The 13334-nt window shown below is 33.4% G+C and overlaps 1 protein-coding gene across 2 annotated transcripts; it reads right to left on the bottom strand.

Annotated features, from left to right (window-relative positions):
• Positions 1–91: 91 nt before the first annotated feature.
• Positions 92–5817, bottom strand: LOC103503310 (RNA pseudouridine synthase 5). Of its 2 annotated transcripts, none has more exons than XM_008467449.3 (14): positions 5532–5817; positions 5376–5433; positions 5233–5260; positions 5080–5126; positions 4894–4984; positions 4632–4794; positions 3851–3938; positions 2599–2677; positions 2128–2203; positions 1789–1856; positions 1457–1526; positions 1236–1314; positions 565–658; positions 92–397 (listed from the first exon to the last, which is right to left on the bottom strand). In XM_008467449.3, exons 1-14 carry the CDS (start codon positions 5626–5628, stop codon positions 302–304), a joined length of 1134 nt encoding a protein of 377 aa, XP_008465671.1. In that variant the 5' UTR covers positions 5629–5817; the 3' UTR covers positions 92–301. The 2 variants fall into 2 exon arrangements, with proteins under 2 accessions (XP_008465671.1, XP_008465672.1); XM_008467450.3 differs by having other exon boundaries at positions 92–373; positions 5532–5816.
• Between the last annotated feature and the right edge of the window lie 7517 nt (positions 5818–13334).

Genomic DNA, 13334 nt, shown 5'->3' with positions numbered 1-13334 from the left:
GTCCATATAGATGGTTGATTTAACCCCTACTTGCAAAATGCTTACTTTGTTTAAAACTAGAGATCTTTTGCCTTTTGAAGGTCAAAATAAGTTACAATTAACTTCAATTTTTTTATTTTTTTTTTCAGAAGAGATATTTTGTTATCGAGTTTTCAGTCACCCCATTTTCAGAAAACACGTGCGTCGTCAATGCTAAGTATCTGCCGATTAAAAAAATTAAGAAAAAAAGTAATAAAGTAGTATATTGAAAGAGAATAGAACTAATCTTTGGGACATCCATGCAAGAGATCTATCCATCCATTCAATTGTGGAAATCTTCAGCCTCAGAGCGTGTGCGCAGGATCGGGGGAAGGGGTGCAACGATCTTCACAACCTTCAATAATACAAGAAAACCCTTCTACTTCCATTAGTTAATACAAAAAACAAAGAAATTAAAAAAAAAAAAAAGAAAAAAAAAGGAGAGAGAATGCACACATAATTCACTCGATTACGTGCCTACATAGTGCCACCACATGAATGATTATCCTAAACGACGCAAATATCTTAAAAAGATTTCGAACATACCTCATTTGTTTTCGGGTGATAGAGAATCAACTGATGCGCGTGCAAGTAGTAGCCACAATCTCCAGGCACAGGTTTCATAGGCCTTTCGTAACCTCTGGCACACCATAATACAAATATATATACTCGATTTTGTTGGGAAAAAAAAGAAAAAGAAATAGGGTTTAGTCAGAAGAAAGGGACTTTTAACCCATTAAATGGTCTAACTATTCTACAATCTACACTGTGCATACCACCCCCCCCCCCCCAATGTTAATTTTGCAAAGTTCATATAAGTGTTCTTTTAAGCACCTAGAAAGTAAATCACCCTAACTATATCTTGTAATTGATTTTGTAACCTTTTCATTAACTTATCAAACGAAATATAGTCTTGCATTTCATATTTCACTCTAAACTAAAGGAACAATATATTTCGTTTGATAACCACTTGAGTATATGTTTTGTTTTACTAGATTTAGCTTATAGACATTTTTCCGCTTCAAAATTTCTTGCTTTGTTATTTTATCGATGTTTCCCAAAATCAAGTTAAATATTGAAATATTGAAATATTGAATTTTGGTTAAGAATTAAATTCATGTATCTAAAGAAAGATGGCGAAAAGGTTACACGGACTTAAACGCTTTATTCTGACTAGAACCGAAAGAATGAAATTAAACAGAACACCAACATCATACCCGTCTTCTGCAAAACTCTGATTTACTACCTCAGAATGAAGGCAGTTTGGTTGCCCGCCAGCAACATAGAGAGGATCACCTACCAAGAAAACAGAAAAGAAAAACAAAAACAAAAAGAAAGAAAATTTCAGCAAAGAATTTTCAACACACTCATAAGGAGGTTGAGAACTTAAAAAGATTTAGAAGTTGATGAATGGATGAATTAATTTTAACAGCATTACCCAATAAAGGATGTCCAATTGAAGAAAGGTGGATACGGATTTGGTGGGGCCGTCCAGACTGAATTTCTACCTGTAAAAATTCGACGTAACTTAAAGTCTTTAAACTGTGCTACATCACACTATTCACTCTCCTTTTCAGAAGATTTTTCACTATTATACCAGGTGCTAAGTCTATTTAACTGACTTGCAAAAATAATGAATGCCATCTCAATCGATCTAAACTAATTTAAAAACAAAGTCAAGAATTGAAAGCTAGGCAGTAAATCTCAGCACAGCAGAAAAATAATTCATAGTTTTGAAGTACAAGCAGAATGTGCAACAAAATGAGATACCTGGACTAATGTGTGTTCGCCTTGTTCATCTCTCTCAAGAACATTGACTTTGCTGCAAGCTGGTTTCCCTGCTCAATTTATTAATTCAAAAAAGCAAACGTGATTGAGTGTTGAAGCTAATAAATATTGACGAAACAGTCAGATATACAGTGGAAATAAACACGAACAAGTAGAATAACGTGATGAGCATCTAAATTTATCAAGAACTCCATAAATTATGGCACTCCTCTTTCTTAGCCAAAATCTTTGATATTTATCATTTATGCTTTCCCTATCTGGTACAATTATGGTAGCAACACTGTCTTCTCAAGAATCAGCATATAAAATGCAACCAAAAACCTGAGGGAGTGGCAACATACAGGCCCTGTGCAACACCTGGATATTGCATCCTTCCAATTGGCTGGTCAACGCTCACCTGTAAAAAAGAAAATTCTCAATCATATATATATGAAGCAAGAAAGAATAGAAACAAAACTGGCTTCACTTCATGGTGATATAGTGACCACTTATTGGACCAAACCCTCTTATTCTGCACACTAACTCGGGGAGAAAGTGCAGCAGCTATTTGCAACAAATTTAAAATTTCAACTATGTTTAGAGGTTTTCAACGTCACCTTTATGTTATTTCAGAACAAATGACCTTTGCTAATAGATTGTCCAACAATTATCATCTAACATGTAACATTGTAGAATTAATATTACTAGCTCAATACCGTTTACGAGAATAGGAACAGTAAAAAAAAATTTCAAGGATGAAATGAAAATGCTACAAGCCTATAACCACAAGAAGTTATGTATCAATATATATACCTCATCATCATGAATTATTCCAGTCACAAGCGCACGGTATATTTTTGAAATTTTCCTTTTTGTACCTTCCTCTGAGGTGCTGTTTCCAAGTCGGGTTCAAACGTTAATAATATGGTGGAAATCAATCACCGATACAAATACAAGACTAAATGTCCTTAAAAACAAGAGCTATCCCAGTTAACAACTAAATTACGTTCAACCCATACATTTTACCAAAAAAAGAAAAAAAAAAAAGACATTACACATTCAGATGTTTTTAATCTCTACATCATTTTGGCTGATGGTAATTTATATTTTGCTAGAGAGTTCAGTAGAAAATCAGTAACTTGGGTTCTAAAATTAGCAACTAAAACATCCAGAATTTTATAAATATTAAGGTGCAGATGAGGTGAAAAATTATCAATTCTGATAACTAAATCTATATAATATATACACAAGAGTTTCCTCCTATCAATGAAGAGTTTCCGGTACTAGCCTAGATGACGATGCACTTTCCTTAGTTTCTTTTTTGGACTTGACCGAATCCGCATATGCCTATAACCTGTGATTGCTTCGTCTTCAGCCACTTCCACATATTATTTATTCATTCTTGTTTTCTTTATTTGACAAAAAAAAAAAAAAAAAAAAAGGAAACCAACATTAATGAAATACTCACACGGATGGCCCAATTATTTGATTACCAGACAGAATTCACATGTTTTTATCTTTCTAGATTTGCAAAACTAGTGGTCCAAAATCATTATTCAGAAACCTAGCAATATGGTAGACATCATAAATCCAGAACCAGAACCTTCTTCAGCCCAATTGGTGCGCGTGCACCTAACATATGTTTGAGAAGGATCTTCATTTTTTTTTTTTAATGTTTGACCTTTTAGTAAAGGACTCAAGGGTATATGACTTAACCTGTTGAGTTATGCTTATGCCCATTGGCAGAAAAATCTTCATATTATAATGCAGAATAAAGTAGAAGTAGCACAATACCAAGAACTTGTCATTGAATTATGTAACGCTAGGTATCATACTAATAAAACTGTAAGTAGAGGAACAACAAAGTAAATTTTCACAATTTCCACAATGGTAAAAGTTATTTTTACCATCAAGAAGATTATGAACTAGGAAAGCCACTAAGAGATGGCAGGAGACAAAAGGTTCTCAGCTTATAGGAAATACAAACAAACTAATCATTCTCTGAATATATAAAATCTGCATGCAGAGACAAGGCGAGAAATGTACTAAAGGTATGTTCCTAAACCTGTTTCTTATAACGGAAGATGTTCCATCAGCAAAATATGCAGCAAACTGTGTTCTGGCGAGCTTTGTTTTTGCACATAATAATATTCCTGAGAGATTTGTAAATAGAAATAAGCAGGGAATAGTGAAGCATTTTAAAGACAAAATTGAAGTACATTTCCAACATATTTGATTAGCGAATCATGAAAGTGAGGAAAAATAATCCATTTACCAAAAAATTGACAATAGTCCATGGCCAAGAGTAAATGGCATCTTGTAAGAGGACACACATGATTAGTGTATCAAGTTTGGGTATTTATCAAACCGAGAGTATGAGACACAGTGAAATAACTCTCTGGCATTAATTTTGGCAATATGAACTTCCACAACCTAAAGAAATAGTGCTTCATTTAAACCAAGAAATGAGGTAGCAATACAGAATTCTTCAAGATACATAATTTTGATAAATGAACTGATGGCGTTTCTATGCTCTATTAGGGTGCTAAAGAAATTCTTACTGCAACGGCACACCAAGTAGGATAAAGGTGACATCTATAGTTGAAAGAAGCACCCTAAATCTCTTGACCAATTCCACATTTCAACATCCCACTGAAGTATCAACTTGTTTCATTTCAACACAAAGTGTTAATGCCTTGTGCATAATATGCTATCGCATATAATGTTCATTTGACATTGGCTTATAGGCTAACAAGTAATCAGATATCCGACAAAGATAATAATAATAATAAAGCTTCCACATATGAATGATGATCTCGTTCACCATTGGGTTTATTCAATCTAACCTGAAGTCCCCCTTCCTAAGCGATGAACAGGAACAGGGTGCAACTCTTCTGAGATGGAGAAACTCTGGTCACTTGACCACCACTGAAGCTGTGTCAAAACTGTCCGTTGCTGAAAAACACCACCAGGTAATACTTGCAAGCCAGACGGTTTATTTAATGCAATCTGAAGAATAGAAGGTACTTTAAAACTTCATGCAAACTCAAAGCAACCAATAACACAGATTACAACAAAAAAAGAAAGAACCAGCTACAATGCATTTACCATTTCATCGTCTTCGTAAAGAATCTCGAGTGAAAAAGGGGTATCCGGTTCTTTCCATGGAAGTCGACGATAAACTAATTCAGAACCAATTCTACAGATTTGTAAGATTTGAAAACAATTAATGGTGTGACGGAAACTTTTAAACATACCAATAAAATCTGAAGCAAAGGAATCAGAGTAAAGAACCTGAGAATAGTTTCTGGATCTGTGATAACCTCACCATCGATCGTAATCTACACTTACCAAATTGATTTTGTTTCAAAATACTTCAAGAATAAATTACAATGAAATACCTCTTTCACATATGTCCTCAATTACCTAAATTAAAGACCACCGTACCTGTTCGTTCTTAATTCGCTGCAACCAGCTGCAAAGTAATAGATGCAAAACAAGCTACATTAATGATCAGAAATAACCTAAGCGTAATAGATATGAAACACGAGATAATCCGATAGTCTAGATAGAGTTTGAGTAGAACTTACCCCTCCAGTGGAGCCGAACTCTTATATTTGCAAGAATAGAAGTGGATCAAAGACTTCCCTGGAAATATATAATCACGCAAAGAATAAGAAATCATGAAAGATGAAATTGAAATATTGTAGGGGGAAAAGTGGAAGTTGAATAGAAAGAAAACGAACCGGAGTCGGGGGGTTTAACGACATCGTTGTAGAACAATCCGTCATTGAGATCGGGCCATGGAATTCCGATAACTTGAAAGGACCTTCCGAGGAGCATGATGGGGATTGATCTTCGATGAGAAAATTGAGAAAGGAATTTAGACAACAATGGATTCAAGGCCCCAGTGGTAATTGAAATGCATGAATTCAGTGCAGAATCAAGAGCGGGAAGTAGCGTTTGTTCTTGAAGAGAAGAGTAAGAGGGAAAATTACTTTCAACAATGCCTTGACTGAGTCAAATCGGTAAAATCATTATATATATCCGTTTATATTGAATTTAGTAAATCTTAAATTAAATTATTCCTTAAATTAATTAATTAGTAATAATTTTTTCGGTAATAAATAGAATGTGTGAGTTTGTTTCAAAATTTTACTAATTTTTTTAGTGTGCGAAAGAAACAATCGGTGTCCCCCAAGGTATATGAAAGAAGAAGATTAGGATCTTTTGGTATGACAACTTTTCAATTCAAAGTGGTGAGGATGTGATTCCAAAAGGATGAAGCAAAGGAACAGGAGACCAAAAATGAGATTCAGCTTCTTGTTTGCACATAAAGCACCGTTGATAAGACAATGTAGCTTGTCACGAGTATTGTGTGCTGCTTTATTGTTGATGCTACACTAATATTTGACAAAAAGTACTGATACCAAAATAATACTTTAAACTAAAATTTAATATAAATTTAATTTAGTTTATCCAGGTTTTGGTTCATTTGGATCATTCTACCTTTCATTCTCATTGTTTTCATATTGAAAATAAAATAAAATGAATATATATAAACTAAAATGAAACAAAGTTAAAAATTAAAGGGGCAAATTAGATATTAAAGTCAATCAACATAAGAAATATAAGAAAGTTAGGTTTAAACAACTCATAGATGGAATAATAATGTGTTCTTAGTATGAAGGGAAAGATTTGATCCAACAAAATTAATAATACTATAAATAATAAAATGTTTTGTATCCAACAAATTTGTTGCTAAACGTAGGCAAAACATATATTCAACCCATATAAAGTGTGGGTTACGTTTATATAACATATTAAAATATTATTTCCGTCTATATCTTTTGAAGTTTAAATTTTATCTTTTTAATAAAATATTAATATATAATAATAAAAGGAATTTTTATGAATAGCAAAACAATATAGCCAAAATTTTTTTTGAGAAATTTATATGAATAGCAAACCAAAATGAAACTATTTACAAAATTTAAAAAAAAAAAAAAAAAACTTAAATGGACTAGAGAGAATCCTATAAATTTTACTTTATTTGGTAAATAATTACAATATTTTACTATTTTTTTAAATGTTCCTAATAAGTAAGTGGAGAAACATCCATTTCTCCATCTACTTTGCTTTTTTTAGTGACTAGATTTTTTCGTATGTTGCACGTGGATGGATGTTATGTTTTAAAATATAAGTTAGTATTTGACTCATATTAAATTTTCATATTTTTATAAATTTTTCACCTAATTTAGACGTGCATCTTATTATTTTTCTACTTATATTTAGAATTAATATTTCATGGTTAATTATAATTAACGATAGAGATATTTCAAAATTAATTTCTATAAAATAGTGGATATGAACTTTTTATATTCATATTATTAGGTTAATATTACTAAGGTTGATGGTAGTTTAAAAACGTTTCTTTCACTTTTTTTTTTTAAGTTAGTCTCTTTATTTCAAGTTTAGCTATGAATTAAAATGCGATAATATTTAATTTACTTTTAAAAAAGTAATATTATATCTCTAAATTATAGAATAATTTTGAATAAGGAGTTATATATAACAAGAACAAAAAGAGAGTAAAGTAATATATAGAAACATTATAGCAATGAATATTGGAGAATTGATGTAGAAAATATTTATATATATTATATATAAAATGTTTGTTTGTTAGGAGATTCAATAGTTAATTTATTGTCTTTTACTATTTTAGAATTTGAATGTTTGCAACAAATATTTATAAGACGTCCATAGTAGCAATGGAATATAAAAATCATATAATACTTTTAACAAAAAATTTGAAAATGTGTGAATGGTTAGGTAGATAGGTTTATGTGGAATTTATGATAAAATTTATTTGGGGAAAGTGTTATGTGGGTTGGGTTATGAATATATATTTTTTATGTAGTAATTTTTTTAAATGACATTGTAAATATAAGTAATAAATTATTATTGCATATTTTTTTATGAAAGCGTCGAACTCCTCTTATTGGAAATAATTTTTTCTATGTATAATGTTATTAAATTAGTAAGACAGTTGTCTAATTTCAAAATAATTTGTTAACAAATCGTACTAATTTTATTCTAAGTCATTTTTTAGAAATACAAATTATTTATTGCCTATTTGTGATTAGTGATAGCGGGGTACATTTGTTTTTTAACATATATAATTAAGTGGTCTAACGCATGAGTCCATATTTATAATTATTCATTAAATTAGTTATTATGTAGCAGTTGAACGCCATATTGCTTAAATTGTTACTATTTTCGTTAATTTTAAAAAACGTTTTCAATGGAATTGAAGGGATGTAGAAGGGAGAATGTCAAGTACATACGAAAAAAAGTTGTGTACAATAGGAAAAAGAATTAGCAGTCAATAACATAGTGGAAGTCAAGTAAGGAAAAAGAAAAGCAAGCCAACAAAGTACAAACATAAACTATCTGGAGATGTCTCGTAGGATGACTCTACGAAAGTCCTCCCTCTCATCCTCAAGCATTAGTACGGAACCCCGCATGTCGTCCATATGAGATAAAAGGTACCTTTGCAACAACATCCATATCCAAACTCGTTAGTTTCGACATCTCACGCAATATGCGAAAGAATTCCTGGTGCACATGGTTGTCATTGGCAAGGGCGCGTACAGGCCAATCCGCAATCGTCCTGAGTTGGTTGTTTATACACTCTAGTGCCATATGTATGACTTCAGGCTCTGTCTTTCGCTGGATTCTCCTCTTACTCTTTGATCCGCTCGATCTGGCCCTACCCTCAGACGCGCGAAAAGGTCATGATACGCGTATATCCTTCTAGGACATGTCAATCCCCTGGCTGTATGCTGATGGAAACTTTTCGTTCCTATCGGGCGTGTCAAACCCCTCATACCCAACAGGCTTGTTAGACCCCACGTCTGCGAACGTCTCAGCAAAGCGACCCGTCGTCCTATCATGGTCGAACACATGCAAGTTCGTCGTAATAGGGAAACGATTTGTTAAGGAGTCCCTTCATTACAGAATGCTCTGCATAAAAAACGAGGACCACTTACATATACTTAAACAAAATTTGTGAAGTAAATGTACACTGGGTAAGTAGCGGGACGTTTAATTTATGTTTCTTACCCTAACCCAGTTATCGAAGAGTTCCTTCTCCGCAATTATGCATTTTGCACCGACGTTCCAATCCAATCCACTACACGCTGGCCCCCACATTTCTGCGATGGCTTGGAATGTCCGCTTCAGTGTCTTTATTTTGCAGTCGATTATAGTGGTTGCACGAACCTGACATCCTAGTAATTTCTCGGCCATCATGCGTACTAGTTGTGCCAGGTAACTGGGCCAGAATGTACCATTGTCGTATTTCCATCCTTCCATGACAACCAAATCCACTAAACACTCTACAAGAGTGCCCTCCTCCTCCTTAGTCCATACATGCCTCGGGGTACGCAATGAGGTAGCCATATTGAGAATGAAAACCGACAAACAATTCATTGAAGCCATTAGTAATTTTACATTTCCACATTTACGACACATAAGCAAAGAGGAAACAATATTATGATATGTACTATATGTAACAAATGCACGGTTACATTACATATAAAATAAGAACAAAGTAACAGAGTAATTTACATTGCCATACAACTGATGGACCCTAATTTTAGAAGCGTTTTAGTTAAGTGTTACGCAACTGCCATTTGGTGAAAATTGCTTCAGCTAATTCGTTGCACCAGTTTGACCACTCGGTTGTCATCTCAATGTACTGAATGTCTTCTGTAGCGATAGTGGTGGCGTATGTGGAGTGCCCCTCATTGTTTGTCCATGTCGTTGCAATTGACCATTTCTTTGTTTATAAAATTATGGAGCAAGCAACATGCTAGGATTGTGCGACACTACACTTAGAGCGGATAGTAGGACTTCCCACGAAGTATTGCCCAATGACCCTTAAGAACATCGAATGCGCACTCAATCACATTTCTTGCCGAAGAGTGCTTTATGTTGAACTATTCCTTTGCAATTGTTGGTGCATTTCAATCACCCCGCCACTCTTGCAAGTGGTAGCGCTGGCCTTTTTATGGAGTGAGGAATGCCTCAGCATTTGGATAACCCACATCGCATAGGTATTAATATCTTGTACCGAAAATCGATACTCTATGGGCATTCCATATGTAACTTCAAAAATGGCAACGAAAATGAAAATTGTAAATACCCTTTGGCACTTGCAGTCTATTTTCTCGGGCAAGGGCATCTCGGAGAATTCATGAGTCTGCTGCAGATCCTTCCCAACCGGCAAGGACATATACGAAATCCCCTTTCGCGTTCTGAATGAAGGTCGATTTGCTACGGGCTCGTTTACCTTTATGTACGTCCCATCCAATACCCCAAGGCAATTCTGTAGATTTATAGAAAGAGGCTTGCATTATTGTGACGTTCTGATACGTGACAAACTTACCACATAAACTACGTGTACCTCGAAACACTTTCAACGTTGATTAGTGCAGTTGTTTGATACCGGCATAAGTTTCTTTATCAACTCGTCGTGGAGTCGTACCACAGCCAAAAGAATGAGGTTAAAATGTCGCAAGATTGTCTCGCCTGATTGTACAAATTTCCGTTGAATTTGCAGTTCTTCATATCATGCATAAGGACGTGCAAGAACATCACAACAATTTCCTCAACATAGACAATCTCTGTCGATGAAAGACCAGCTACAATCCTAAGTAAATGACATAGAATTGCAAATGTGTGTCTGTTCATGCGGGTGCTTTTGCGACACACAAGATCAGACTCGTGTATCATTCGAAAGTACGCAAGCTGCCTAATTCTATGCCTTGTATCAAACAGTGTTTGTGGGAGATGCTTATTGTCGTTCATTAGTAGCTCCAACATTAGGAGCATCTGGTGTTGGGCAACGCAGTTAGGACTCCAAGAAGTGTTTGTTGATCCATGTGAAATGACCTTAACTGTCGTACAAAATATATGCCTAAGTATCTTATTAGAATGCTCATATACAATGGACATAAAATTTAGTATATGGAAATTAATAACAAGTATTTGAAGACAAACAATGTGAAAGCATGCGAGTAGAGGTTTGCATAATGTATCAAATAACTATTTCTTGTTTACTACATATAAGGTGGTTCATGTTTACGATAATTGAAAAAACCGTCCTCGAAAAGAAATACTTTTTTCGTTAAAAGTTATTTTCAAAATTATATGAAAAGTTACAGTAAATTGATTTTCCAATTAAATTACGTACAAAAATAGGGGTTAGATTTGTAAAAAAAAGTTATACCATTACGTTTGATAATGAATTCAATATTTTCTTCGTAATTGAAATTACAATTAAACGAACAGTGAATTTGAAAACTTCTTTTTACACATGTGATAATACGTTACTTTAGCTAGTCATGAAATAATTGAAAACTATTAAAAACATATATTCATCTTGCATATGTAAAAACTACGTAAAGAGGGATTTTTAAAGTAAACAATACATACACCTTAAAAACCAAATAATGTTTAACAAAATGTTCATAATAAATTTATACAAAACCCAAAAAAATAAATAACAAAAAAATATTGAAGTTTGTAACAATAGAAAAGAAATTACAAACGTTACTGTATGTGACCATAATATATGAAATTAAACAAAAGAATGCCTACAAACGGCCATTACAATAGTACCTCTTAGAAGAGTATACTCGTGAATCGCGACTTTCTGCATAAGATAAACAACTTTGTTAACATTGGTACATAAGAGACGATATAGAAGGAACAAAATGAAAGAATATTATGTATACATACCTTCTATGACGACAAATATGACCTGAAATCAACGTTGAATGAGTAAAGACATTAATAATCAACATGGAAAGCATAAGAAAATACAATTTTTTTTAAATTGGTAGCCTCAGAGTTTTGAAATCCATTCAACATAATGAATGGAATTTCATAGTAGTAGAAACATCAAAAGCGAATGGAAAAAATACAAAGAAGATAGACGAATAAACAGAATACGCGTAAATAGAAAATAACAAAGAAGAGGATGGACAATGGTAATACATTAAAAACATGAAACAATAGCAAAAAAGGAGAACAGAAGCATATAAGGTAAACATCAATACAATAGATGAATATAAGTACATACAAAAGAGTTCCTAAGTGGGAAAGAAGGACAGAAGTTAATTGCAGAAGATAGAAACAGAGAAAAAAATACAATATAGGAATGAATGAAATAAAAAAAAAGGCAGATTAAAAGGAGAATGAGAGAAAAAAAAGTAACTTACCAAGGAAAAGATAGAAACAGAGAGAAGAATGCAATGATAGAGAAGTGAAATTGATAAATGAAAAGAGGAAACGTGGTGTATATATAGAGAAAGATGGGGAAAGTTAGGAGGGCTTTAATGAAGGTAAAACAAAAAATAAAGAGAGAAGTAATATACTGCAAGGTATCCATCAATAAAATCAAGGACTGAAAGACAGGGAATCTCTACTACAACCAACTAAAAGCATAGAAAAGTCCAAGTAGTCAAAGGTTATATACTGGAAGCTATACAAAAAACATACAATCTGAACAGATGAAAGAGACAATACAATGTTGAACTCAGTGATTCTATGCAACCACATATTTTTAACCCAAAAGATCAGTGATGAAAGAAAAGTATGTAAAAAACTTGAAACATATTTTATAAATCCCAAATTAGGCAACATAATTGATAGGAAATGAAGGGTTTGATGAATATAAGGAAACATAGAAATCATTGCCAACATACATTTATGAACAAAACAAAGTAAACCAAGAAGATAAAATGGAAGGCCAAAATAAAGTACACCATACCCAAATTAAAGCACCAGAGTCGACAAATAGGTTTACATACATATATGGAAAACAAAAGTCAGACATGATAACAAACAATGGGAAATCATGGCAATACCGAAAGTAAATTATTATAACAGAGAACAAATGTAAACAAATAAATATATTCCAAAACAAAATCAGTTTGTATTTAAAGGAATGAGAACTCATCATTGGCTAAAAAAATTGGATTCAAAAGAGTCCAATACCTCCCTACCAAGCTCGATCGGTAACCATTAACAAACAACAGTGTGAAGTGTCTGTCTTATCAATAAAGGAAATTACGAAACGACAAGCGAAACACCCAGCCGTAACAATGGAACGGCGAGCGGCAAGGAGAAAATTAGAGGGCCGCCTTCAACAAAAACGTGTTTGGAGGCAAAACCCTAGATCCGAAAAGAAAATCATGTTTGGAGCCAACGCCGTTGAAGAGTCAGCTTCAACAAACACGAGAAAACCTTTAGGAACTAAGAGAAACGGATGAGAGAGATGTAGATAAAGATTCGACGTCATGAAATGGGGGTTCATAAGCAAAACGCAATGGATGAATGAAGAAACAAAATATACAGAAAATGCAGGTTAGCGTGTTACTGATGGAAAAGCAATAAGACATGCTGCGACAGAAATAAAAGATCATGCTTTACTCTATATGCATCTAAACGATTTAGAAGGCAACATGCACATGCTATGC

Source organism: Cucumis melo, chromosome 9 (assembly GCF_025177605.1).
Source record: "Cucumis melo cultivar AY chromosome 9, USDA_Cmelo_AY_1.0, whole genome shotgun sequence".
In the NCBI taxonomy this organism is placed as follows: Eukaryota; Viridiplantae; Streptophyta; class Magnoliopsida; order Cucurbitales; family Cucurbitaceae; genus Cucumis; species Cucumis melo.
Note: the sequence above shows the minus strand (reverse complement) of the source record. Positions and strands in the feature narration are given on the sequence as shown.

What these genes read in the sequence shown, in the direction of transcription:
- LOC103503310 (XM_008467449.3), bottom strand. Translation starts at nt 5,628, where the DNA reads ATGCTCCTCGGAAGGTCCTTTCAAGTTATCGGAATTCCATGGCCCGAT. An exon ending in GAATAATTCATGATGATGAG is followed by an intron (nt 2,204 to 2,598) that starts GTATATATATTG and finishes TCTTTTTTACAG; the next exon opens with GTGAGCGTTGACCAGCCAAT. An exon ending in AATTGGACATCCTTTATTGG is followed by an intron (nt 1,315 to 1,456) that starts GTAATGCTGTTA and finishes TTTTCTTGGTAG; the next exon opens with GTGATCCTCTCTATGTTGCT.